This window comes from Papio anubis, chromosome 17 (assembly GCF_008728515.1).
Source record: "Papio anubis isolate 15944 chromosome 17, Panubis1.0, whole genome shotgun sequence".
Taxonomy (NCBI): domain Eukaryota; kingdom Metazoa; phylum Chordata; class Mammalia; order Primates; family Cercopithecidae; genus Papio; species Papio anubis.
The window spans coordinates 17046825-17074687 of NC_044992.1; the positions used below are offsets into that span (position 1 = coordinate 17046825).

A 27863-nucleotide genomic window follows, 5' to 3' on the forward strand; every position below is an offset into this window, starting at 1 on the left:
TTTGCTGTGAGAGGACCAGGGGCTAGGATGGGGGCAGGTGAGATGTGCCAGACTTGCAGGGAGACCCAAGCTGTAGCTCCTGTCATACAACGAACAGGTCCTGGAGGACAGTCCATCCTCCCATGCCACCCAGGGACCTGATGGGGACACAGCTGGGAGGTGAGAAGGGACAACTGACCCCATCGAGGCCCTAAGGGTTGACAGCCCAAACGTGCCCTGGGAACGGGGACAGGTCAGCTGGAGGCCATACAGCCAGCCCTCCCCACTCCCGCTACTAACATCGGAAAGAGCTAAGTTGTGTCCCTCGTAGCCGGAGAGGGGAGGGAAGCCTTTTCCAAGGTGCTGGGGGAGAGCCCAAGCACTCTCACTGGTCAGCACATCAATCAGCTGAAGACACAAAACCCAGATTATAAATAATCTCATTTTTAATTCTCTGTACAAAACTTCTCAATCTATGAAAATAAAGTTTGCAAAAGGCAAAGTAGCACAGGAGCCTCAGGTCAGGAGGCTGAGCGCGCTGACCTACACTATGTACACGTCTTCCCACGAGGGAGAGAGAGGCCTCTGGGGCTAGAGCCCCGCTTGCAGTCCGGGAAAGCCAAGTTGGCTTCCGTCAGCGCAGGGAAATGTACCCATCTCTTCCCTCTAAACAGGAGGAGAAAAGCCACTAAGGTGCCTGCAGAGCAAGGAGGGCCCCCCCGCCCCGAACAGCTCGGCTCCTGCAGTGCCCCGATCGGCCACCAGAGGTCAGCACCATCATGGCCGCCGGTCTTAGGGTCGGGTTTGCGCCCCTCTGGCCTTCCACCCCGAAGGGACAGCGCAGCCGCGGGTGAACCGTGGAGGCCAGGGTCTCTCGCACTGCCTTCGGCCTTCAGGGCTTCGACACAGGACAGAAGCTGCACGGGACAGAAGTGGCTAGAGAAAGGGGTGCTGAGGCCGGGGATACGGGTTCTAGCTGGAAGTGACAGTGGTCCCACCGCCCAGGCGCATGAGCATCTGCTGACAGTCGTGCAGCAGCCGGCGATCGCCAAGCTTCTCGAGCGTGCGCGCCGCCTCAGCCAGCATGCCCACGCGCTGCCCGGGCGCCGACAGGAAGCCAGGGGGCAGGTAGCAGGAGGCTAGCAGCAAGGCCTCCGCGTGCTCCCGCCTCGTGGGCCGCGGCTCCAGCTCCGCCACCGCGCCTGCGCACACAAGGATGTGTCAGGGATGGGGTTCAGGCTGGCCACGCCCCCGCGGGAGCCCCGCCCACACACAAGCAAAGGCACCAGCCGCCCATACCTAGTATACACGTCCCCCTCTCCCCACCCTAGTCTCAGCCCACACATAAAGTCCACAGACTGAGTCACGCACGGGTAGTCATATATCCCACAAATGACAGTTGCCCCACTGATTTCTTGTGAAAGGAACTGTCATCAGGTAACCACCAAGAAGATGCTTGTTTTTTTGTTTTTTTCCTTGAGATAGGGACTCTCCCTGTCACCCAGGCTCACTGCGGCCTCCAACTCCTGGGCTCAAGCTATCCTCCTGACTGGGCCTCCCAAAGTGCTAGGCGTGAGCCACTGTGCCAGGCCTGTCTGTCCCGTCTGACACACACGCAGCCTCCCTTGGTATCACACCCCATGTGTGCCCTTCCCTGCTGAGCAGACAGCACATCCCTGGTCAGCAGCTGCCCCTCACCTCCTTTGCCACCGGGGCCTGCCCGCCGCCTGAGACTGCGGTCGAGGAGTTGGTGTGTCCGTGTGGGGCTGGCCCCTGCCATCAGCCGGGCCGTGGCCTCATGTAGAAACACCTGGGGGCCAGGAGAGTGGAGGCTCAGGGCTGTCCCTCTCCACCACTGCCTGAATCCCCATCTTGAGGACAGGGAGCCATTGGGCACTCACCCTCCGCATGGCAGGCCGGAAGCTCTGTGCCAGCCGCCTCAAGCTGCTCAGGTCCCGTTGGAAGCCACGCAGCTCAAGGGCAGAAGCCTGAGGCCCGCTGCTGGTGCCCTGGGCTGCCGGGGCCGGGGCCGGGGGCTGCTGCTGCCGCCACAGGCTGGTGCGTACCACAAGGAGCAGGTCACACAGGAACAGCTGCACGGCCTGGGGGTGGCGGGCAGGGCAGGGTCACCAGGGCTCCAACTCTGGGAGGGGCAGGATGGGGGCCCGCGGTGCCAGGGGCCGGCTCCGGGCTGCACTGCCGAGGCACTGCACCCGCCTCACACACGTGCAATGCAACAGCAATGCACCGCGGGGCCGCCCGCCTCTCTTGGCCCCCACGCCCGCCACCGGCCCAGGAGCAGCTGTCCAGCCCTCCTGATGCAGGGCCTCCAAAGGGATCCTACCACACCATCCACCCCCATCCTCCCAGAATGGGGAAACTGAGGCCAGATAAGGGCAACCCCTCTCCTCTAGACAGAAGCCTTAGCCAAAAAGCAAGGACTGCTGGACCTCCTATCTGCTGGACCCCTCATCCTGTGCTGCTTGGGCTAACCCCATGGTCTTCTGCAGTCCCTGGGGCCTGGGGAGAAGGACCAGGGAATGGAAGGCTGAGTCCCCCAGCCCTGCCAGGCCCCTGGCCCCACCCCTCACCTTGTCAATGGAGCTGCTGGCTGGTGTGGTAGCCAGGCTGTCCTGCAGGTACCCACTGGCCTTCTCACAGATGGTCAGGCTGGCTGGACCAGACTCTGCCTTGGCACAGCCCAGCAGGGCCCGGGCAGCCTTGAAGGAGTGCAGAGCCGCCCTGGGCAGGGGTCTCCTGTTGGGACCAGGGCAGAAGAGTGCCAATCAGACCAGTCCACAAGCCCTGGCTGAGTGCCTCCCACTGCCCTGGCTCAAGTTCCCTGGGGATAAAAGGTGGTGACCCCTCCTGCACAAAGGCTGAGTGGAGGCACAGTGCCCAGGGGATGAGGGAGGCTGGGCCCAGGGCCAGGCAGGAGGAACCTGCCGTGCACTCACTCAGACTCCTGCAGCACCCGGGGCAGGTGCTCCACCAGTGGGCACAGCCGCTCAGCCGCCTCCTCGTCCCGCCGCAGCCAGTGGATCACCACAGCTGTCAGAGAGGCCCACCACTTGGCCACTGGGTCTATGCCTGCAAAAGAGGGAGGGTCCCCTGAACCCTCAGCCACGCTGCACGAGGACTGAGAAGGGAGCCAGGGCAGGGGCCAGGGGTTCACCGGTGGTGGTGGCCATGCTGGAACTGATGGAGAAGCTGCAGGCAGGAGCCCCCGCCGCATCAGAACAGCTGTTCAGCAGCTGCAGGTACCCGAGGGCATCCGAGAATTCCCTGTGGCAGGAGAGGGTTGGCTGTCGGGACAGATGGCAGGGGTCCTAGGAGGGTGCTGGCCCTCCCCACCTGCCCACTAGAGTACAGCCTGACCGCTGGCTCTGCAAACTGCCGCTGTCTCCTCCCATAGGCTGGTGGGGAGAGGAAACCCAGAGAGGAACGAAGGGCACATGGCACGCATGGTAGCCTAGCTCTGGCCCTCTCCGCAGGGTTGAGGACAGAGCTATTCCCAGAATCCTGCTGGAGGAGCCTTGCGTGGAGGAGGGCACAATGACACTTACTTGTCCCCATCAGCTGACCCAGGGCTGGGGTTGGGCTGGGTCACACAGTTCAGTGCTCGCTCCAAGAGATGTTCCCGGAATAGCTGAGTCACCTGGGCCAGGGGGTCCACTGTGGAGAAGAGGAGGTGAGTGGGGTGGGGAGCAGGGCCCCACCCTTTTCTCCAAGCTAAGGGCTTTTGCCTGGGTGGGCTGGGGCCACGCTCAGGGTCACTGGGAAGTGCTGGCATGCCCCTAGGTGCAGCCCGTGCCAAGGACAGGCGAAAACAGGTGGACATAACTACGCCAGCACCAGCGTTGGCCAGGACAACACTGAGGCCTGCCCTACGCTGCTCCCAAAGGAAAACCGACTTGAGAAGGCACCACTGTTGGCTCCGCTTCCTTACTCCACAGCGATGCTGCCTGGGGTCACCTCTCCAATCAGCCACCTGCCCTTCAATCCCTGCATGTGCTTCTGAAAGCCCCAGTGGGAACCGAGACTCACCCAGGCCTTTCCCTTCCTACAGCCCCCACATCAATAACCCATGGCAGGGAGAAGGACTGGGGTGGCCAGAGACAGCCAGAGATTCAGGCGACAAGGGACAGAACAGGAATGAGGACATGGGACAGGAGAGGGGACAGGGAAAGGGTAAGAGAGCACCTGGGTTACCAGCCAAGCTGTACAGGGTCTCCCGTGGGGTACTGAGCACGGCCCAGTCCCCATCCACGAAGAAACGGTGGCCCACGGGGTGGCAGAGCCACTGCATGGCAGGAGGCACAGAGCCACTCTGTGCCAGGCAGGCCTGGCGGGCACTGCTCAGGAAGAAGCGCTGTAGGGGAGGGAAATGGGCTGTCACAGTGGACACAGGCTGGGGCCAGACCCCAGGCTGAGCCCTAGCTTGGCCTGGATCCCCCTTGGTAACCACTGCAACATCCCGTGTAACTCTTACCCAGCGAGCCTCTGGAGAGAGCTGCAGGGATAAGCCCCCCGCCCCACCCCATCCCCCGCCACCCACTCACTGTCAGAAAATGCAAGGTCCGTGGGAGACTGGTCTTCACTCTCAATGCAGCTGCCACATAGATCTCGGCCAGCGTTGCCACAGACACAGCATCCCCTGCACACTCTGCCAGGTTCAGGGCACTCAGCGCCAGGTTGGTGGCAGTGAGGTGCCCGCCTGTGTACTTCCCTGGAAGGCAAGCAGGCATGAGGCTGTGGGTGGAGCACAGGCAGCAGGGAGCACCTCGGAGCCCGCCCCACGCTCCATCCTACCCATGGTGTGCAGCTGGTGCAGCTTATGGTAGACCAGGGCTGCGTCTCGGGCGCTGGCGCGAGCATCCACCCGCAGAGAACAGTCCCGCTGCAGGCCCCCCGCCCGGCCTGCCAGCCAGCGGCCCACCCAGAGACGCTGCAGCAGGTGACGGATGAGGTTCCAGAGGAGGCTACAAGCCAGGTCCAGGTGGGAGGTGGGCAGGGGCCGGCCCAGTGCCCGCAGGGCCAGCCACAGCTGCTGGGCAGCCTGGGCAAAGTCCCCCTGTGGATGAGGGTTTTCCAGGTGAGAAAAGTGAGGTCAGAGCAGCTGCCCCACAGCTCAGAAGAGCCATCCACAGCAGGCTCTGGAGGGGCGGTGGGGGTCTGCGGATGCACGGCCAGGCACAGGGAGGACAGAACAGATTCATGGTGTGCACAGGGAGAGCGGAACAAGGGTTGACACCCAGCACCCTCCCAGCCTGGGGTCCCTGCCCTGCCCACTCTGCCAGGGGCAACCCCTTACCCGGGCCAGGTCCAAGTCAGCCTGCTTGCGATGCCTCCAGAAGTGCACGGCGGGGCCTGAGTGCGGCCGCGTGACTGGCTCACCGTAGACAAAGAGAAGCACCAAGGAGACCAGCACCAGCAGCCCATTGAGCAGCCAGACCACTGGGGGCAGCAGCCACTGGGCCCAGCCAGGGCCATCTATGGACAGAGGGAAAGCTGGGGACACAGCTCCCAGGAAATCCAGAGCCCCAAGTTCACAAGCCTGGGGGCTCCCCCAGAGCGCCCTCCCAAAGATGCCAGGGCTGGCCAGTCCCACCTCTACTCTCGGTGCCCAGCACGTTGCGCCCAGGGCTGTGGTAGACGCTGGTGATATCTGAGGGGCCAGGAAGCCCCCGGGCCCCCAGCAAGGAGGCCAAGGGGTTGCAGGACAGGCAGAGGAAGACGAGTGTGCACAGGGCCAGGCGGGAGCGGTCCAGCATGCCCCGGCTGTGCGGAGACGGCCGCTGCTCTGGCTTTGCCTGGTAGGGGTGGACAGGGTGGTGAGGGCAGAACCAGAGGGACCCCAGAGACCATGAGGCTGGGAAGGGGGGTCAGGATTCTGCCCACCTTACTGTGGGACCCCACATGGCTCCAGGCCTCAGTTATTCTGTCTATGAAATGGGAGGTAGGATCTGTTAGGGTCTTCCTGACCCTGTCCTGAGGTTCAGAGGATATGGCTGGGAGTGGGGAAGGGGGCACCGTGGCAGGGCCCAACCTTGCTGTCCTCGAAGACTGGGCTGTCAGGCTCCGAGTCACTGCCACTGCCACCACTGCCACTGCCCCTGCTGCCAAGGGACAAGGGGCTGCTCTGGAAGGGCGAGCCGGCATCCGAGGGGGGTGGGGTCAGTGTGTCCTCCACCTCAGTCTTCACGCCCTCCATGAGCACGTCTGTGTTCCCTTCACTGCCACAGGCCGACACCAGATCCTTCAGAGATTCTGTGGACCGAAAGGAACAGAGCCAGGAGTAAAGGTTGCATATGTGACCCCAATGAGAGCTTAGGCCCTTGGGGGTCTAGGGACTGCTGTAGCTCCTAAAGCTGGCCCAGGAAGCTTCGATGGGGCTGGGTTAGGGCCAAAGGGAGGCACCAGGGCTCTTTCAGGACCAGAGGTAACCAAGGGACTAGAGCTGAAGGCGGGGCTAGAGCCAAGGGTGAGGTAGGCGGGGCAGAGGGTGGGCCAGAACCAAGGGCAGGGTGGGGCTAGGGACAGGGGCAGGGCCGGGGCGGGGCAGAGCCAGGCTAGAGGAGAGGCCCAACTGGAGCTCAATAAAGCCAAGACTCACTGCTTTTGTGGACAGCAGTGCGCAGACTTAGGTTCTCCTGCTTGAGTTTCTGGTTGCTGTGTTGCAGAAAGCGAATGTAGTCGATGGCCTTGCGCAAGACAGCAGATTTATTCAGCTGCACGGTGTGGAAAGGAGGAGGAGAGCACAGGTGGCCCGTGAGGTCGGGGGTTGTGGGGTTGGGGGGCCCTACCAAGGGGTTGTGGAGCTGCTTTGCAACACTACTGCCTCAGGACCTTTGCACTTGTTCCTTCTACCTGAAATGTTCCTCGCCTAGTAGCACCCACCTCCCAGGCCGAGCATCGGGTTAGGATGTAAGATGCAAACAGCAGGGTCTGGCTAGCTGCTGCTGTGCCTGGCGCCGTCTCAGGGGGGCCTTCCCTGGCTACCACCAGGGGACCCTCACCATCCCTCTTCCTGCTTTCTCTGCAATGAGTCAAATGTGGTGGACTCGAGCACTTATTCATCCTGCCTACTGTCCATCTCCCCCACCAGAACATGGGCTCCTCTTTGAGGGACAGTTTTTGTCTGTCTGGTTCATTGCTGCATCCCCCATGCCTAGCACAGCCCCACCTTTATTGAAGAGGCCTGCAAACCCGTTTAACTAGATAAACGAGGCTGGCCAGGCCTGGGGATGCTGAAGCCCAATTCCCTGCTTGTCCAGGCTCAGTCTCACTCCCTCTCTTCCTTCCAGTTGCCCCTGATCTGTTCCTTCCTAGGGACACCCCGGTCTGTGCCCCTGCAGGCCTCTCCACACCTTTGCCTCAGTGCCCACCACCAGATCCTTGAGCTCAATGATTTTGTCATTGATGGAGGAGCGGTATCGCTTCTCAATGGCGTTGTGGGCTGTACGCTTCTCTCCACGGCTCTGGGCTGAGCCCGGGGCCTTGCTGCCAGCCGCCAGCCGGTTGATAGGTAGCTTGTCCGCATCTACAACCAGCGGGACTGTTGCCAAGATGGTTCCGCCACTCACCAGGGTCTGCAGGACCAGGCACATGTTACCAGGTGGGCATGTGTGTGTGCAGACCCCACTCCCTTTTTTTTTTTTTTTTTTTGAGACAGAGTCTTGCTCTGTTGCCCAAGCTGGAGTGCAGTGGCCAGATCTCAGCTCACTGCAAGCTCCACCTCCCAGGTTCACGCCATTCTCCTGCCTCAGCCTCCCAAGTAGCTGGGACTACAGGCGTCTGCCACCTCGCCCGGCTAGTTTTTTGTATTTTTTAGTAGAGACGGGGTTTCATCGTGTTAGTCAGGATGATCGAGACCATCCTGGCTAACACGATGAAACACCCGTCTCGGCCTCCCAAAGTGCTGGGATTACAGGCTTGAGCCACCGTGCCCGGCCATCAGACCCCACTCCCTTATGCCCTGCCCACATCACCCACCGGCAAAGGCCCTGTCTGCACAGTGGTGCCGGAGACCAGGGGGCTGAGACCCGCCGCCTTCACAGTGGTTCCGTCTGTCTTCATGGCTGTCAGAAGCAGTGAGTCTGCCTTGATGAAGTGGGGCTGCAGCAGGACCTGAGGGTGGGAGAGGGCTTCGCCGTAAGCTGTGTGGCTGGGCCAGGGGCCGTGCCCTCCCCAACCCCTGGCCAGACCCCTCACCGGGACCTGCTGGATCTGCGAGGTCACAGTGGTCGTTGCAGGGGCTGCTGTGGGGGCAGCTGTGACTGTCAGTAGCCGCTGGGGGGCCACACTCTGGACCTGGGTGTGCAAGGAGACGGGCGGGACCCCTGGCGGGGAAGCCAGTGGCAGGCCAGGCAGCGGCTGCTGGGTGCTCCCAGGAGGGCTCCCTGCAGAAATAAAGCCTGGGGCTGCAGGCACAGACTGCCCTCTCCCACTTTCAACCTGCTCTTCAGGTCTCTATCACCAACTGGCCTTGGATGAGTCATTGCTCCATGTGGCTTCCTATGGATAGTCCCTGCCTGGGCCCTGATGCAAATGCACTGGCTTCAAGGCAGGCCTCCAGTCTGAGGTTGCGCCTACCCTGGCAACGAGCACACCAGGACTGCTAGTAACACGGTGTCTCAAGCGCAGAGTGAGCCCCAGTTTCTAAAGCCTGCACAGACCTCTACTCACATCACAGCGGAAGCTTCTTCCTGTGCTCCTGGGAGTCCCACCCCAGGTGTCCCCTCCCACCACACATCCCCCTTACCTGTAGAGAAGCCTCCCGGAGGGCTGGGGTAGCCTAACACGGGGGTGGAGCTGAACTGCGGTGGGGCTGGGGCTGGGAAGCTCTGTGGCAGGAGGGCCCCTGGCAGGGGCTGCGGGGTGGGGGTCTGCAGGATGCTCAATGGCACTGACTCTTCCTTGATACCAGGCCCAGGGGAGAAAGTGGGCACGGACGGGTACATCTTCAATGGAGTGGGTGCAGGCTGGGGAGGGGACAGGGGTGAGGGTGCTGCCTTCGGGCCGCTCAGGAAGTCTTCAAGAGAGGAGCTCAGTGTGGTAGGAGGTGGAGACAAGCTGCCTGGGGAGCTGGTATCGGGGCTGGCAGGGTCTGTGCCCCCTGCCCCACTCCCAGCATAGGGCGGGTCAAACAGGCCAGGGAAGTCACTGTCTTGGTTGTTGATAAGCTGAAGCATGTCTGTGAAAAGGAGAAGAGGATGTGTGAGCGAGGCAGAGACTGACCCCCAAACAGGGCATCGCATACATCCAAACACAACCCTATTTGCACAACCCTTGTCGGCACACAGCTGTGTGTGTGGGCAATGCCACCAGAACAGAAAGCCACCCACAGGAGCTGGTGTTCCCGACACACAGCCATTTCGCAAGCACCTGTGCTGTCTCGAGCAATGCCTGCTGCTGCGAGTGCGTCACAATACCTGGACAAGGTGGGCACCACAAGCCTCACAGTCTTGCCCCACAGCTAGGCTGGGAGGCTGGGGCTGAGCCCAGGGTCGGGCCCAAGACTGCAGACTTCAGAGCCTAAGCTCTTCCCACCACCCAGTATTTGCTCAAATATCTGGCAACATCCTTAGTCCACAGCAAACAGCAGGCTCACATTCGTTCACTCATTGACTCATTCGAAGAGCATGTGCTGAGTGCCCACACTGTGCCAGGCACTGTTCCTGGCTGTGAATAAGAAAAATCCCTGCCTAGAACCAGGCAACTTCCTGGGGAGCTGGGAATGTCCTGTATCTTGATGTGGATGGTGGTAAACTTTTACTCCTGTCTTCACGGGGCATGCATTCTGCAAGACATCCACCTCTGAGTCCACACACACACATACACACACATACACTCATACACACACACACACACACTCATACACACATACACACACTCATAGACACACTCATACACACTCATACACACACTTATACACACATACACACTCATACACACACATACACTCATAGACACACTCATACACACACCGATACACACATACACACCTACACACACTCATATACACACATACACACCTACACACACTCATAGACACACTCATACACACACATACACACACTCATACACTCATACACACACTTATACACACATACACACATACACACACACACACACACACTCACACACTCATACACACACATACACACACACTCATACACACACTTATACACACACATACACACCTACACACACTCATAGACACACTCAGACACGCACACTCATACACACACACTTATATACACACACACCTACACACATACACACACTCATACACACACACACGTCCACACTGCACTGTGGACTCAGACCAGCTTCCAAGCATTTGCCCATGAGGTGACCAACCCTTCTAGACAGCTCTCCTGCCCTCTCCACAGTCCATCAGCCCCCACCCCACACAGAACAAAAGGAATCCAGAGGCCCAGGTGCAGCCTTCCCTGGCCCCACTGGGGCCTGTTTCTCACTGTGTGAAACGGGGGCATGTCTCCGTCCACAGATCCAGCAGCTCCAGTCTTTGGGACGGAGATGGGGATAGGGAAGGAGGAGCAGCTTAGGGCAAGTGGGAAACAGGACAGAGGGGGTCTTCATATAGGAGCGATGGACCCTACACCCCACCATGGGCCACTCCTGGTCTCATCCTAAAAGGCTCCCCCAGCAGGATCCTCTGGGCACTGAACTTGACAAAGCAACTTGGAAACTGCTGAGGAGTGGATGATTTTCCCCTCCCCTCAGTTCACAGCGGCAAGAGGGGCACAGAGAGAGGCAGGATTGCCTTGAGGCCCTGAAGAAGTGGTGGGATCCTCTGTGACCAAGGACCAACTGTGCAGCCTGGGCCCACTCTTCCTAGGGCAGTGCAGGATCTCCAAAGAGAATGGCGACAGGGAAGTCCCCCAAGAGAACCCCAGATCAGAGCAGGGTCCTCATCCACGCTGGAAGGACTCTAAGGGCGGGGGCCCGTGTCAGAAGGGTGGGTCTGGACCAAAAGCCAGGCCAACTGTGGGGCTAACCACATTGATGGAGCCAGGCTAGGCCGCTAATCCTCACCCACAGCTGAGCGGGCGGTGTGATCACTGGTCCCACTCTACACATGAAGAAACTGAGCTGTAGAGAGGTGATTTACTGGCCTAAGTTCTTATAGAGTCTGAGACTCAACTGAGTCCAGACTCTACTTGACTCCAATGCCCCAACCACTGGCCACTACCCTAGACTACCTCAAAAGATTAGCTCACCTCATCTGGGAGACAAGAAAAGACACTGAGGTTCGGGAAGGACCACAAGCAGCCCAAGAGCATGCAGTGGGGTTCAAACCCAGGTTTACAAAATCCTGAATCTGTTGTCTCTGTGCCTTTTCTTGCCCCACCAAGAAGCCAAGAGCCAGGCTGCTATCACCAACCCATTACTCAGTGGAACAGACCAAGGCTTAGGGCCGAGCCAGCTGCTGCCCACATGGCCAACCAGTGTGTCTCTGTATAGAGTTCTGGGCTCAAGTCCAGGCTTTGCCTGCAGCCAAGTAGCCTCAAGACCCAGGCCTGGCCACTCAGGGCTTTGATTTCATCTCTGTAAAAGCAAGTGCTGTCTGTCCTGACTCCTTCCTCCTCATACAGACTGGGACATACTCCCACCTCAGCCCCGCCTGGCCATGGGCCCTCTCCCCCAGCTGGCGCCTGGCAGCCTATCTGGCTCAGCCCAGGGCCCTCTAACCCACTCACGGTGGCACCCACTGTGCAGAATGCTCTCTAAGACCATGGGGACCTCCAGTGCTCTCAGGATCCCCAGCCTGAGCTCCCAGCCCTGCCCACCACTAGCTTGAAGTGGAGCCTGAACCAACAGCCTCCTCTCACTGGCCCCAGTTTTCTCATCTGTACAACAGAAAGATTAAACCCTTTTTGGTAGGGCTGCCTGAGGCTTTGCTTAGCAGGCAGCTGGCACAGAGTGGAGACCCAGCATCGCCTACTGACAGGTACCCAGGCAGGCAAGTTACTGCAGGAGGGGAAATTTCCTAGAGCGGTTTGCAGAATAGGATGGGGTGGCAGCCCCAGTCTCCCTGGCTTCTCAAGTAGAAACTCTCCTGGTTTGTGGACGCTCCAGGTCACAAGTCATCAAGTCATAATGGACTTTCAACGGCACGGTTTCCCACCCCTTTACCCCAGTCCTTGTGAGCCTCTTTGATAGATGGGGGAAACTGAGGCCTGAAAGAAAAACTGACAATTTTGACAATCTAGGGCTCCCACTGTCTGCCTGAAGAGTCTAAGATGCCCACAATAGGCAGGGGTGCCGAACAGGGCAGGCGCTGTAGCAGACAGGGACAACGGGCCCTCCTCCCTGCTTCCTCCTGGTCCTGTCCCAAAGCGGGTGCAGGGAATGTAGAGAAGGCCACCCTCTCCCTCCAAACCCTCTTAGGTCGGGATGCTGCTGTCGGGTCTCTAAGCAAACCCTTCCCCTTGAGTTGCAGGGGGCACTAATTTGATAGGGGGTAGCCCCCCACTTCCCCAGTGAGCTGGTAACTGTCACACCTTCTCCCTCAGGAAGGGGATCTTTCCTGCTCAAGTTCCGTAGCCCCCATGCCTGCCCACCCCAGGAGAACCTGCAGGAGACGGAGGCATTGTATAAAGGGCTGGGGCCGGGGGGAGCCTCCAAAAATACCTTCGAACGTGCAATCCATGGCTCCGCGATCTGCGCCCGCCCTTGGGGCGTCCAGGCGGCTGGCCCTACCCCTCCCCGCGCCGACTTCACCTGTCAAGGCGCGGCGGAGTTTTGAAGCCGTTGAGCGCTGCGGTGCGCCCGCCCCGCCCCGCCCCCAGCCCCGCCCCGCCTGCAGGTCCCGCCCCACCCCGCCCCTCGGGGCTGCGGGCCGGGCATGGGGTGAGCGCGCGCGGCCAATCAGAGGCCGCGCTGCCGCCTCGCTAGGGCCCCGCCCCGGCCCCCGCCCCACCTCCCCACGGCGGCGGGGGCTCGGGTTTCACCCCGCGGCGCTGAATGGGGCTGGGGTTACTAGCGGACGTCCGCCTTTAACCCGCTCGGCGCCAGCGTCTGCCGGGGTTACTGGCGGTCACCGGCCCTCAGCTCCCGCCCCCTTCGTTAAAGGGTCAAAGCAGAGAGGTCCTGGCCCAACACACCAGAACTCTGTGTTCGAAATCACTGGTTCGCTGGCACCTTGAGCGAGCCTTAACCACTCCAACCCTCAGTTTACTCCTCCAGAAACAGGACACTCATTATCTCCCTGGCGTCCAATGGTAGAAGGGAGATAATTTGGGTGCAGCACTTAGTATGCAAGAAGCGCTTAATTAAGGCCAAGGGCTGCCGAGTGGTGGCTGTGGTGGGTGCATGGACCTCCCCCTTCTAGGGCAGCCCCAGGAAGGGGCCACCCCTCACCGCAGCGGGGCTGATGGTCTGGGATGAGGCCACTCCTGAAAACAGGTCACTTCCGGGGAAACTGAGGCCCAGACATAGGAGTTTCCTGACTGCAGCACCGATGTCCCTTTGCCGGTGGGTGAAGTCTGCCCCTCCCCCTCGAAGCCTCACAACTCAGCAGTCACCAAGTGAATCCCGACCCCCTTATTCATTATAGGACCCTGGCAGGCCAGGAAGGGATGCAGTCCCTAGGACAGAAGATGGGTAAGGAAGGGGTGACAGGCTCTGGGGCTCTTTTGAGGAGGTGCCTGGGCCCGTCTTCCCTCTTTTGTTAAAGGTAAAAGTTACACACACACACACAAATGATCAGAGCCTGGTCAGATGATTTTGTAGCCAAGTAGACCACCAGCAAGGCCTGCCTTTGCCCCAACCTGCAGGCCAGCGCCTCTGCCCGGCCCCCGCCCCAGTTGGCTGCAACCTGGGAGGGTGCCTGAACCCTGGGCAGACCCAGCGACTCAGCAGTCCGTTGGGGGCTGGGGTCCCTGTGGCCTCAACCTTGCTCTCTTTTCAGGACCCTAAGCAAGAAAACCCAGCCATGTCTCTCTCGCACCCTGTCCTCGCGGCCGTCCAGTCCAGGCCCTTATTTCCCAGCTTTGGGAGGTTCAAGGACAACAGACGGCCTCTCTAGCATGGCCCAACCCTCCCCTCAGCTTGTGGGTGTTTCCTCACCCCCAAAACAAAACAGCATTGCTCTTGGCAAAGGCTCTGACCTGAGTGACTTAAGACAGGGAAGCGTCCTCGACCAAAAAGCATGCTGAGAGCTGAACTCCAGGCATGAGTTCCCCATGGCCTCCCAGCCTGGTTCTTTCATTACTTTACTCCCCAGTTTCTGAGCCCAGAATGTGGTGGCACCAACAAGCAGATACTAGCCTGAGACAGCAGGGCCAGGGCCACCCCGAAGCCTGTCCCCTCCCCTTACCCATCTTGGCTTTACCACGTATTCCTCCTGCCTCTTATTGGTGTCTTTATTTGTTTCATCTTCCTGCTCTAACCCCCTCCCATCCCACTGAGGAAGTGGGGTGGGAGAGGGCGGTTGCTCTCTGAGCCCCAGGGGCAGCAGAGTCATTAAAGGCTCTGGTGGGGGTGGGGGGACCTTACAAGAGGAGGGAGTGTGACCTGAGAACAGAGGGTTGGCCCTTGGGCAGAGGGCATAGATAGACTAAGCTAAGATGCCCCAAGGGCTTGGGTGCCACCAGCCATGGCCAGCCTCTGAAACTCAAGGCCTGGCCAAACCCTGGCTCAGTCTCCCCTGAGGCTGATCTGCGGGCCAATTTCTTTCTTTTTGAGACAGAGTCTGGCTCTGTCACCCAGGCTGGAGTGCAGTGGTGCGATCTCAGCTCACTGCAACCTCCGCCTCCTGAGTTCAAGTGACTCTCCTGCCTCCGCCTCCTGAGTAGCTGGGATTACAGGTGTACGCCACCACACCTGTAATGAAATGTAATTTTTGTATTTTTAGTAGACACAGGGTTTCACCTTGTTGGCCAGGGTGGTCTCAAACTTCTGACCTCAGGTGATCCTCCCGCCTCGGCCTCCCAACATGCTGGGATTACAGGCGTGAGCCATCGCACCCAGCCTGCTGGCCAATTTCTGTGAAAGCTGGTCACCAAGTTAAGACTGAAAAAGGAAACTCTAGAGGCAGCCCTGCAGCCTCTCTCAGAGACACACCTAAGCGGGCTATCTGGGGCTACATGCCAGGGCCTGCTCTTTCTTCAGCCCCTCACTGGCTGTGTGATGGGGACAGTCCACTGCTCCTCTCTGAGCTCCCACACCTATGGTCTCCACAGGTGGGAATTCTGGGAGAGCAAGTGTGTAAAACATCCATCACTCAACAGTCTCAACAAAGGTTAGTTCTTTCTACAGCAATTAGAATGGTTTAGAACTGGAAAGTCAGGTCGTGAGTTGCCTGATACTTACAGTATTCACGTCGGAGCTCCATTACCATTTGATTGAGACACTTTTTCGTTTTTGTTGTTGTTGTTTGTTTTTTAAGGGGAGTTAACAGGGCCAGTCTAGAGTAGGGCAGCTGAGGCACCCTGGGTTCACAATTTAAGGAAGAGCCTCTCTTGCCTCCCCTAGTCCCTGCCCTGGAAGCTGGGAGAGCTGGTCTCTAGAGGCTCACTGTGGCACCCAAATTGCGGCCCACCCGCGGGTGAAGCAGGCTTCCCCACGAACACTGAGAAGGCCCTTCTGGTTCCCACACACATTCTGAACACAGGAAGGAAGAGGAGGCACAGACTCTGGGCCATGGTGGTCCCACCTGCTCCCTCGTTCACCTTCCCCAGGCTTGTGAAGCCCTGCCACCCCCTTCCCAAACCTGGGTTCCTCCTCTCCCCTCTTCTTCCTCTCCTGCCCTGATTCTATCAGGACCCAACAGGAAACCTGAACCCCCACCTGGCATCCCTCCCCAGTTCTACCTTCAAACCTCTCTCTGAAGGCAGATGCGGGCGCTCTTTAATGACTCTGGCCAGTGTATTCTGTGAGGCCACGAGGGAAATCCTGGGCAGGCCTCATAGCATGCGCTTGCAGGGCCCAGCTCTGACCAGCACAGAAGCCTACAACTCACACAAGGCCTTGAACCCCAAACAACCTCCTGGAAGAGGAAGCTCTCCACCTGCCCCCACGGCCTTGTCCACAGAACCCAGATCCATCTCTCTGACAATATCTGCTGTGTGCCAATCCTGTGCCAGGCACTGGGGCCATTGTAGATGAGGTGGTCAGGGCAGCCCACCTTAGGAGGTGACATCTGAAAGGAAGCCTGAATGAAATGAGGGAGTGGGCCAGAAGGGAGGGCAGAAGAAACAGTGTGTGCAAAGGCCCTGAGGTGGGCATGGGCAGGACAGGAGGAGCAGAGGCAGTGAGGGGGTAGAGGCCAGGATGGCCACCAAGGAGCTGGGATTCCAACTCAGGTTGGTCTGTCATCTGAGCCAAGGACCCCAATTCTCCAGGGAATGGGTGGGACAGGTATTTGCAAATTGATCCCTGCACTGCAGATCACAAAGCTGCACCAACTGTGAAGAAGGGTCAGCCACGGGGGGGGACGAGGCACAGTGGCTCGTGGGATTCCAGAGCACACCCTCTCTGCCTGCTAATGGAGGTGGCAGGGTGGGGATGGGTGCCCACCATCCCTCCAGGGAGCTGGGCTGCACCCTGCCTGCTGTTCTGCTCCCACCAGGCACCTCCTTGATCCTCCTAACTGAAGTCGGTGGTTCTCGTGTTTTCAGCTGGTTGTGTATCCAGCAGGGGCACAGGCTGCCCTTTGTGCGCTCAGGTGCCCCAGGGGCACAAGTGTGTGCCGGCTCTTCCAGGAATGGGACGTGCCCATGGCTGGAGCCCCAGGTGCACCTGGGCGCAGGTCCTCTTGAGGAAACTAAGGCTCAGACGGAGGCCTTGTGCCCAAAGTCCCACAGCTGCCATGTGAAGAATATGGGACGCAAACCCCATTCTGCAGACCCCAGAGCCTGCCCTTCAGCCCCAGCCTACCAGGGACAGCAGTGAACCCCAACTCTGGCCTGCCTCTGCCCTGACCAGCTGTCCTCATTTGTCGCAGTTCAGTGAGTGTGTGTAGAGTGCAAGGACAAAGAGGACAACACGAAGCTCTTTAAGGCTCAGCTCCGGCACTGCCTCCTCCCGGAGGCTTCCTAACTACCACCCTCCCCACCCTCCCCCCGACCCCGAGATCCATCCACCTCCCCTGCCAAATTAGAGGTTGGGTCTCAGCTGGGGGCCCCTCCTGGCAGGGCCTGAACCAGCTGTGACCCCAGCCTCACCCAGCACAGGGCTGACCACAGCAGGGACCCCAAAGGCCATGCCAACTCCAGCCATGGCTTCCTCCACCCTCGTCTGCCTCCGCCCCCATCCCCTAACTGGTATCTCCCTGGGCCTCCTTTTCCCTGCCTGCTTTCTGAACACCGCACGCTATTGGAGGCCAGGCTGTTCCCTCCACCAGGAATACCCTTTCCACCTGGCGAATTCCTGTTCCTCCATCAAAACTTGCTGTGACGCCACCTCACATTCTTTCCTCGTCTGTGCCCTTCCACACGCCAGCTCCCAACACGATGACCGTCCAACCCTGTAAACCTCACAGCCATGCTTCCTCCTCCCCACTGGGCTCGTCCCAGAGCTACAGGTGTGCAGAATCGCCCTCAACAGAACCTGTGAGATGGCGATTACATGTGATGCTGGTCAGCGCCAATTCAGACACCTTGTCTGAGAGGTGGCCCAGGGCACATACTTATCACCTACAGCTGAAAAACAATCCATGGGCCTGATGTAGTGGCAATTCTGGGAGTAGCCCCTGCTGCTGGGCACCTGTTCTCAGTCAAAATGGCAGTGCTTGGCCGGGCGCGGTGGCTCAAGCCTGTAATCCCAGCACTTTGGGAGGCCGAGACGGGTGGATCACGAGGTCAGGAGATCGAGACCATCCTGGCTAACACCGTGAAATCCTGTCTCTACTAAAAAATACAAAAAACTAGCCGGGCGAGGTGGCGGGCGCCTGTAGTCCCATCTACTCGGGAGGCTGAGGCAGGAGAATGGCGTGAACCTGGGAGGCGGAGCTTGCAGTGAGCTGAGATCCGGCCACTGCACTCCAGCCCGGGCGACAGAGCGAGACTCCGTCTCGAAAAAAAAAAAAAAAAAAAATTGGCAGTGCTAAGGTTTGGCGTGGTGGCTCATGCCTATAATCACAGCACTTTGGGAGGCCGAGGCAGGCAGATCACTTGAGCTCAGGAGACCAGCCTGGGCAATATAGCAAGACCCCAGCTCTACAAAAAGTTTTAAAAATAGCTGGGCATGGTGGCATGAGCCTGTAGTCTCAGTTACTCTGGAGGCTGAAGTGGGAGGATCCTTTCAGCCCGGGAGTTCAACATTGCAGCAACCTGTGATTGTGCCATGGCATTCCAGCCTGGGTGACAGAGCAAGACCCTGTCTCTGAAAACACAGGCTCACACCAGTAATCCCAACACTTTGGGAGGCCGAGGCATGCAGATCACGAGGTCAGGAGATTGAAACCATCCTGGCCAACATGGTGAAATCCAACCTCTACTAAAAATACAAAAATCAGCTGGGTGTGGTGGTACGTGCCTATAATCCCAGCTACTTGGGAGGCTGAGGCAGGAGAATCGCTTGAACCCAGGAGGCGGAGGTTGCAGTGAGCCGAGATCATGCCACTGCACTCCAGCCTGGCAACAGAACCAGACTCCATCTCAAAAATATATATATATATATATATATTTTTTTTTTTTTCTCCCTCTTGGATTGTTTCTCTGCAGCTTGTTTTAAAGCTCACATGAAGGCAGCAAGTCATTTTCGAGCTGCCGGGCTTCAGTCTGGAAAAGATAAAGCCCTTTACAACCTCCCCTACAATGTATTCCCTTTCCTTCTAGCATCACCGGCACTGGGTGATGGTCGTTGTCTTTTATGTACTTTTGGTGGCTTTGCTTAGTCCCAAGGCTGTGACTAGAACTTTGAAGGTGCTTTCGCTCACATTTCCAAGGCCGCCTTGATGTGTTTTGCACAGAAACCACCATCTGTGGCCAGATGGCCACTCTGCCCCTCCTCCCGCAGCCAGAAGCACTGCTTCCTCAGCAGGTTCTTTTTGTTTGTTTGTTTTGAGACAGGGCCTCACTATGTTGCCCAGGCTGGAGTGCAGTCGTACGATCATGGCTTACTGCAGCCTCGACCTCCTGGGCTCAAGCAATCCTCCAGCCTTAGCCTCAGCCTCCTGAGTAGCTGGGACAACAGGCACGCTCCACCATGCCAAGCTATTTTTTTTAGTTTGGGTCTCACAATGTTGCCCAGGCCGGTCTTGAACTCCTGGACTCAAGAGATCCTCCTGCCTCAGTCTCCCAAAGTGCTGGGATTACAGGCGTGAGCCACTGTGCCCAGCATCAATTATCTTCCATGGAAACCAAGGATAGGGTGCTTGTTCCCCGTGGCGGGTGGGGGTTCCCCACTGGCCTAGTCAGCCCCATCCTGTCTCTCACCAACTCCAGACCACCACATGGTAGATGCTCAGAACTTAGAACCATAGCCTGGTACATCCTAGAAACTTCCAGCACAGGCTCCTTGGGTAATTGCTGCTAACATTTGTTGAGCTAAACCTATCGGGTGCCAGGTACTGGTTAAGTGCTCTAAATGGTGATTTGTTTGTTTGTTTGTTTTAGAGACAGGGCCTTGCTATGTTGCCCAGGCTAGTCTTGAACTTCCGGCCTCAAGCAATCCTCCAACCTCAGCCTCTAAAGTCAATAAGATTATAGGCGTGAGCCACTGCATCTGGCTAAATGCTGATAACAACACTAACTGGCATTGGTTAGGGCCTACTATGTGCCATGCACTGCTTAAGCCTTCACTCATCAGATCCCCACAATTCCAAGAAACTGGTTTTAGTACTGTTCCCTTTACATTGTCAAGAACCTGGGCCAGGCGCGGTGGCTCACGTCTGTAATCCTAGCACTTTGGGAGGCTGAGGTGGGCGGATCATGAGGTCAGGAGATGGAGACCATCCTGGCTAACACGGTGAAACCCCATCTCTACTAAAAATACAAAAAATTAGCCGGGCTTGGTGGCGGGCACCTGTAGTCCCAGCTACTCGGGAGGCTGAGGCAAGAGAATGGCATGAACCTGGGAGACGGAGCTTGCAGTGAGCCGAGATCGTGCCACTGCACTCCAGCCTGGGTGACACAGCAAGACTCCGTCTCAAAAAAAAGAAAGAACCTGAAGGTTCTTGGACTTGTCCAAGGTCATACAGTAGGGCTGCTTGTGAAGACCCCTGATCCCAGCCTTCTAGCTGCAGGGAGCACAGGGACCCCAGAGCCTGGCAGGGGCAGCATGCAGAGGCAAGGCCTGCTGGGAGACAGCTGCAGGGACAGGGAGTCACTTAGGAAACGAACTCAAACAGGGTTTGGGGTAGGCCACAAATTCCCCCTAGGGGGATGGACCCCTATCCCTGTCCCACCTCCCACAGCAGGGGACCCACACCTGGAGCCAGTCTCAATGGCTTCCTGTCCTTTCACCCCTGAGCCAGTTAAGGCTCTCCCCACCTCACCCCTGACATACACAGCAGCCCCTGTGGAGCACATGGTGCAGGCTGTCACACACTGTCAGTGCCCAGGGTCAAAGGGCATGTCCACATGGCCCATGGCTGCTAGGAGACAAGGTCAGAGGCACTTCCTCTGGCCAGCCTCGGCTCTACTTGTCAGCAAGCAAAGTCCAGATCCCAGGCCTCTACTGGCAGTGACTTCTGCCCAGAGCTGACCGGGTCACTCAGGATGTTTGTGTCCAGCTAGGTGAATGTTGAGCAGAAGGTAACTCCCAGCCACCTGCCCACTGACTCCTTGGACCCACTCCCAGCACCCTCTTCTCCATCCCCCCAACCCTGTCCCTTCAGATGCATTAGGGCTGAACCCCTGGGGGCTCAAAGCCAGCAAATCCTATAGCCTCCATCTCCTGCTTTTCAGGGGAGGCCCCCACAGTTCAGAGAGGACAGGACACTTTCCCTAGGAGACACAGCAATGCGTGGTCGCACTGGGAGGGCTTTCTGCTGCCCTGGGGTTAGCTGGATGCCAAGAGGCATGGGAAGGGGAACATGTCTGATAGGAGAGACTCCCTCAGGCTCCACCCCTGAGGGGCCCTCAACATGGGGATGAGGGAGAGGGGGCACCGTACCAGAGCAGGCTGTGCCTGAGGTGCGGGTTCTGGATAAATGGGCAATATCACAGGAGGGGCATGTTTGGCAATCCTTGCAAGTCTTGAATGCGACACTGAGACAAGGGAACTTTTTTTTTTTTTTTTGAGTCAGAGTCTTGCTCTGTGGCCCAGGCTGGAGTGCAGTGGTGTGATCTCAGTTCACTGCAAGCTCCGCCTCCTGGGTTCACACGATTCTCCTGCCTCAGCCTCCCGAGTAGCTGGGACTACAGGTGCCTACCACCACGCCCGGCTAATTTTTTGTATTTTTAGTAGAGACGGGGTTTCATCATGCTAGCCAGGATGGTCTCGATCTCCTGACTTCGTGATCCGCTGCCTCGGCCTCTCAAAAGTGCTGGGATTACAGGTGTGAGCCACCGCGCCCAGCCGAGACAAGGGAATTTTATCTTGGAGCACTGGGGAGCCATGAATGGTTGGAGACCAGGGGAGTTCAGTGCTGTGAGCTGGGGCAGTGACCAGTCTAGAGCTGTGTTTTCTAAGGAGTGCCAGTGCTTGGTGGGACTAGGGAGAGAAGTGGGGTGTGAAATATCCTGGGGAGAGGTATGGTGTGGGAGAGCGGGCCCCCAGTGTGCCCTACCAGAGCTGGCCTGGACCCAGCAAACAGCCAGACACGTGACTAGAAGCAAGGGCCTGTCGTGGCTGGGCTGGGCATGCTGGGAGGGACATCAGAGCGGGAGAACTCTGAGAACGGACTACTCAGGGTACGGAGACACCCAGAAGGGCTTTCTGGGAAGCAGCCTCTGACCGGGCTTGGCAGACATCTGGGGTCCGACAGACAAAGACCAGACATGACGGGGTCCAGGCAGAGGAAAGAGACCCCCGAGGCCCCCTTCCAGGCTCTCGGCCAGAACTCTGTTTCCATCTGCCTCTTCTGCACTCATAAGCTTGTGCAAAATCAGATAAATTAATCCTCAGCAGGGAAGTGAAGACTGCCACAGGCTTAATAATAATCCCCAACACAGGTACAGGGCCACTCTCCCAATCCATCCTCCCCCGACTGCCGCAAGGTACTCTGAGGTGCAGGACGAGACAGGCTCACCTGAGGTCTCGGTGCAGAGGCAGGACTCAAACCCAGGGGCACTCTACAGCCAGGGCAGTGCCTTCACCCACAGACGTAAGGACTCACGGAGGCCGCTCCATCCCCAAATCCATTCACAAGAGTTTGGCCATGGCAGGCAGCAGGACCGGATGGGGCCCAAGGCCCTTGGCTGGTTCACCAGGGCTGGTTCCCAGTCTGATGACTCAAACATTGCTCTGGACTGGGATGGGGAAGTAGTCACATAGCCTCTGATCCCTCTGTGACCCACCTCCAGGCCCCCAGAGTAGCCCCATGTGGAGCAGCCTCCCTGAACCCCTCATCCCCATTCTTTTTTTTTTTTTTTGAGATGGAGTCTCGCTCTGTCGCCCAGGCTGGAGTGCAGTGGCTGGATCTCAGGTCACTGCAAGCTCCGCCTCCCGGGTTCACGCCATTCTCCTGCCTCAGCCTCCTGAGTAGCTGGGACTACAGGCGCCCGCCACCACGCCGGCGAATTTTTTTGTATTTTTAGTAGAGACGGTGTTTCACCTTGTTAGCCAGGATGGTCTCGATCTCCTGACCTCGTGATCCGCCCACCTCGGCCTCCCAAAGTGCTGGGATTACAGGCTTGAGCCACCACGCCCAGCCTCATCCCCATTCTTAGGAGCCCAGTGATTAAGAGCTTAAGAGCTAGGCTCTGGAGCCCACAGCCTGGGTTTGAATCCTGGCTCTGCCATCATCTGGCTGTGTGATCTCAGGCAAGTCACTTAACCTCTCTGGTCCTCAAGGCCATCATCTTCATCATATGTCTACCTACTTGGGGTTGTCAGGGGATTAAGTGGGATCATCAACACAGTGTCTGGAGCACAGTAAGTACTCAATTAGTGTTTTCTGTTCACATTACAATCCTCCACCTGAGCAGCCAGAGGGAGCTGAAGCTCAGCGTGCCCCTGCTCTGACCCCCAGCCATCCCCACATCCAGCCCAGCTCTGCACTCTGGCACTCAAGGCTGTCCTGGCCCCCTCTTATCCCTCATGTCTCTCAAGGGACCTGGCATTTCCACCCCCAAATCTTCAGACCTTATCAAACCTGCTAAGCTCCACACCTGGTAGAAGAAGCTTCAAAAGCAGGCTCAACCTCTGACCAGCAATTCCCCTCCCAGAACCTCATCCTAGGAACACAGTGAAATTCTGGGCAAAGACTGGCCTCAGTGTCCACTGCAGCACAGTTTATAAAGATAAAACAACCTAGGTGCCCATTGACAGGGGATCAGGTGGGTAAATGAAGGAACCTGACTGTCATCTGGCTGATGACGTGGAACCAAGCAGAATCCAATCAGCTGTGAACCAATGGACCCTATTTTAATTTATAAAAATGCAGATCCTGGCCAGGCGCGGTGGCTCATGCCTGTAATCCCAGCACTTTGGGAGGCCGAGGCGGGCAGATCACCTGAGGTTGGGAGTTCGAGATCAGCCTGACCAACATGGAGAAACCTAGTCTCTACTAAAAATACAAAATTAACTAGGCGTGGTGGTGCATGCCTGTAATCCCAGCTACTGGGGAGGCCGAGGCAGGAGAATCGTGTGAACCTGGGAGGTGGACGTTGCGGTGAGCTGAGATCATGCCATTGCACTCCAGCCTGGGCAACAGGAGCGAAACTCCGTCTCAAAAAAAAAAAAAAAAAAAAAAAAAAAAAAATGCAGATCTGGCCTGGCACGGTGGCTCACGCCTGTAACCCCAGCACTTTAGGAGGCCGAGGTGGGCAGATCACGAGGTCAGGAGATTGAGACCATCCTGGCTAACATGGTGAAACCCCGTCTCTACTAAAAATACAAAAAATTAGCTGGGCATGGCGGCGGGCACCTGTAGTCCCAGCTACTCGGGAGGCTGAGACAGGAGAACTGTTTGAATCTGGGAGGTGGAGCTTGTGGTGAGCCGAGATCACACCACTGCACTCCAGCCTGGGTGAAAGAGCGAGACTCCGTCTCAAATAAAAACAAACCCCCCCAAAAAAACAGATCCATAGCTGCCTGGGGCTGGGAGCAGGAACGGGAAGTGACTAAACAAGCATGAGGGATCTCACTGTGAGATAAAAATGTTCTACAGCTAGTAATGGTCACACAACTCAGAAAGTTAACTAAAAATCATTGAACGATATACTTAAAATTGATAAATTTTGTGATACATAAAGTACATCTCAATAAAGTTGTTTTAAAAAATTGATGAAGGCCGGGCATGGTTGCTTACTCCTGTAATCCCAGCACTTTTGAGAGGCCAAGGTGGGCTGATCACCTGAGCTCAGGAGTTCGAGACCAGCCTGGCCAACATGGTGAAACCCCATCTCTACTAAAAATACAAAAATTAACCAGGCGTGATGGCACACGACTGTAATCCCGGCTACCTGGGAGCTGGAGAATCTCTTGGACCTAGGAGGCAGAGGTTGCAGTGAGCTGAGATCATGCCACTGCACTCCAGCCTGGGCAAAAGAGTGAGACCCTGTCTCCAAAAAAAAAAAAAAAGTCTATGAAGAGTGTGCAGCCATTCCCCAAACACACACATACACAGAGACAGAGAGAGAGAGAGAGAGAGAGAAAGAGAGAAGAAAAGCTCTTTCACATAATTAGCAGAGCTTATCTCTGGGTGGTAGGTTTAAAGTTTTTTTTTTTTTTCGAGACAGAATCTCACTCTGTCACCCAGGCTGAGTGCAATGGCACGGTTATAGCTCACTGCAGCCTCTAAATCCAGGCTCAAGCAATCCTCCCACTTCAGCCTCCAGAGTAGCTGAGACTATAGGCACGTGTCACCCACACCCAGCTAATTTTTTATTTTTGTAGAGACAGGATTTTGTCATGTTGCCCAGGCTGGTCTCAAACTCCCGCACACAAGTCATCCTCTTGCCTCGACTTCCCAAAGTGCTGGGATTATAGGCGTGAGCCACCACCCCTGGTCTAAAGATTTTATTTTCTTCTTTTTGCTCACTTGCGCTTTCTAATTTTTCTACACTGAAAAAAAGATGTGTAATTGGGAAGAAAAACAGGAAGTTTGAATAAAAACTGAAAAATCCTCTACTGAAGTGGGTAAAGCTGAGGCTTGCCTAGTGAGAAGGGGCTGCCCCCACTCTCTCATAGACTAGACCTTGGGCCACATGGCTGCCCATGCCTGGCCTTTGGGTCTGGAGAGGCAGTGTTTTTATCCATGAGTCAGTAAGAAAGGTCTGTATCAGACCTGTGGCCCAGACCCGATTCTGTTGTCCAACTTGCCCATGAAGGGAGGGTTTGCATCCTCATTTTTCTGGAGGTGGAAACTAAGGTTCAGAGGGGGAGAGGGCTTGAGCAGGATGATAAAGGAAATGAGGAGTGTCCAGGTTCAACCTCTGACCCCAAAGCCCATGTCCTCCTGGCTTGGTCACATTGCCTCTTGGACTACACTCACTGGGCCCAGGGATGTGGAACTGGTAGTTAAGCCCAGATCTCCCTAGGGCTTGGGATTTCAGGGTTCATCACTCCAGAGGGCAGTGAAGGACAACCCCTCATGCCAGGGATAGGGGAGGCTGTTTTGGAAAAGCCTCACAATCAGGGCCTCTCCTCTGGGGTCCTCCCCTAGCCCAGCCCCAGTGGGAAGGGCTGGGAAGCTCCTGGGGCAGGCAACCAGCTGGGTGATCTGCAAGGCTGCAGTAGGGCAGGAGTGGGGGTGGCATAGATGTATCTATTTTGCCAACCCCAGGGTGGCCACGGGTTCCATGGACATGTCCATTCAGGCTGTGAGTCTAGGCATCTTGTTCCTGCGACCTTGGCCTCAGTTTCCTCATCAACCAAGTGCAACTTAGCCAGTGTTGTTAAAACTCCTGCACAGAAACCATGGAGGCAGTTTGCTAGGGGCTTCCTTTTGCTCTGTCTACAAAATGGAAGCAACGGGCCTCCTAATTGGCACTTGGTGCCACCGTTGGCCCCTTCTCATCACAGCCAGAGTGGCGCTCCAAAGATGGAAGCCGGTGCCACTGTCCTGCTCCGCCCTTTCCCTGGCCGACCAAGTCGGTTCGCGTCCTCCTCCTCCCTGATCTCACTCCCTTGCAAGCCTCTAACTCCTCACACTTAGGCCCTGCCTTGAGGCCTTTGCCCTTTCCTTGCCGTGGCCTGGAAAACATCTTTCCCTGCTGGTCCTGGGGGTGACCCTCAGGTCTCAGCCTAGAAGTCCTTCACTGCTCTGCCCAAAGTAGCCACATCCCTGCCCTGCCCTCCCCGCCAGCCTCGCTTCACCCAAGGTGCAACTAAATACCCGTTTGGTTTCCTGGGGGATTTTTGTGTTCCCGAAAGAGGGGGTGTCCAGGTCTGTCTGTGCCTAAGACGGGGCCTGGCATTCAGTGGATGTCAGTGAATGAGTGCGGAGGCGATTCCCGTCGCAGACCTGGTGAACCCGACCAGAGGCGGGGGAAGGGCGCGCGGCAGCGCCAGTGCGCATGCGTAAGAGCTCCGACGCTGAGCTGAACTCTCGGGCCAGAGGGAATGACCGTGAGTAACCTCGCAATTACGTCACGGCTGGGGCTGGGGCGGAGCTTCGGCGACGCCCGGGTCCCCAGCTCCAGCCGTGGCCACCACAGGGCTGAAGAGTCACCGGTCGGGCGGCACCCGGCCTGGGACGCGTAGAGGCGCACGTGTCCCGGCCCGGTGTCGCCAAGGGACCCCGGCCCGGCCCAAGAGCCCTCACCTCCGAGCGCGCGGCCTGAGACGCTAGGGCGGGAACCAGGGAGGCTCGGCTAGGCCCGGGACACCGAGGCGCACGGCACGCAGCTCAGAGACGCCGGGAAGTCCAGCGCGAGCACAGCACGAAGCTGGCGCCCGCGGGGGAGACAAAGGACAGGGAGGCACCTGCGCGCCCCCCACTCGCGTCACCCGGCGCGGCTTCGAGCCCTGCCCGCCCTGACGCACCTTCGATGTCGGTCAGCAGCGCCGCGTCCAGATCGCACGGCCCGCCCAGCGCCTGCTCCAAAGCCGCCTCGCTGAAGGGCGGCTCGTCCATGGCGCAGCCGCCTCCTCCGGGAGGCCTGCCGGGCCCGCCGCCTCGTACGGTCCTTCCCAGGGAGCGCCGCCGCGGCCCCGGCTCGCAGTTGCCGCCGCCGTTCCGCGCGTTTGTGTCCTGCCCTGGCCTCGGAGGCGGCCCGGCGCCCGCGAAAAGTTCCACGGAAACTGGGTTCCCCCTGCTGCGGCTCCGCTGGGCGGTCGAGGCGGAGGCGGGGCCTTTCGGGGAAGCCCCGCCCTCCCAGATAGACGGCCCCGCCCCACCTTGAAAGAAGCGGGGGACCCCTGATCCCCGGTCTGCGCCACAAATCTCCCTTCAGCCGGCCCCTCCTCCAGAGCGCCCTCCAGTCATTCATTTTATCCAGCCTCGCGCACAATGGCAGCGGCTTCTGGCCGGCTGCTGCGGGAACGCGGGCAAGCCAAGCCCCCTCTCTGGTCCTCTGTTTCTCCAGCACCAAGCAAGAGAGCTGAGTGGAAGCCCCAGGCCTGGGCCCATCCCAAACCTCATTTCCTCACTTCCTAGATTTGACTCTTTACCACAGGACAGGGCAGGATCCAAGTTATAGGGGTCTCAGGCCTGCTGTGTTGTGAGCAGGCCTGATGTAACTGCTGGGCCAGTTACATCACTCTGCCTCAATTTTCCTCATTTGTAACATTGGCCTAATGATGCTTCCTCACGGGTTGGCTGGGAGGCTAGTGACAATGTGGAGGGGAGCATGACC

At 57.9% G+C, this 27863-nt stretch overlaps 1 protein-coding gene across 5 annotated transcripts; it reads right to left on the bottom strand.

The window, feature by feature from the left end:
• Nucleotides 1-403: 403 nt before the first annotated feature.
• On the bottom strand, nt 404-27391 carry SREBF1 (sterol regulatory element binding transcription factor 1). 5 transcript variants are annotated; one of them, XM_009189799.4, is made up of 20 exons: nt 27052-27391; nt 12643-12732; nt 8744-9175; nt 8194-8381; nt 7975-8109; nt 7350-7571; nt 6596-6710; nt 6029-6249; nt 5591-5792; nt 5294-5472; nt 4792-5053; nt 4542-4708; nt 4183-4351; nt 3546-3654; nt 3155-3264; nt 2937-3069; nt 2571-2736; nt 1881-2081; nt 1678-1789; nt 404-1181 (listed from the first exon to the last, which is right to left on the bottom strand). In XM_009189799.4, the coding sequence occupies exons 1-20, from the start codon at nt 27140-27142 to the stop codon at nt 952-954; spliced, it is 3534 nt and encodes a 1177-aa protein (XP_009188063.1). In that variant the 5' UTR covers nt 27143-27391; the 3' UTR covers nt 404-951. The 5 variants fall into 5 exon arrangements, with proteins under 5 accessions (XP_009188063.1, XP_009188060.1, XP_003912459.1 ...); XM_009189796.4 differs by lacking the exon at nt 12643-12732 and having other exon boundaries at nt 8200-8381; XM_003912410.5 differs by lacking the exon at nt 12643-12732 and having other exon boundaries at nt 27052-27390.
• Nucleotides 27392-27863: the final 472 nt, after the last annotated feature.

What these genes read in the sequence shown, in the direction of transcription:
- SREBF1 (XM_009189799.4), bottom strand. Translation starts at nt 27,142, where the DNA reads ATGGACGAGCCGCCCTTCAGCGAGGCGGCTTTGGAGCAGGCGCTGGGC. An exon ending in GCTGGGCACCGAGAGTAGAG is followed by an intron (nt 5,473 to 5,590) that starts GTGGGACTGGCC and finishes CTCTGTCCATAG; the next exon opens with ATGGCCCTGGCTGGGCCCAG. An exon ending in CTGACTTGGACCTGGCCCGG is followed by an intron (nt 5,054 to 5,293) that starts GTAAGGGGTTGC and finishes CCTCATCCACAG; the next exon opens with GGGGACTTTGCCCAGGCTGC.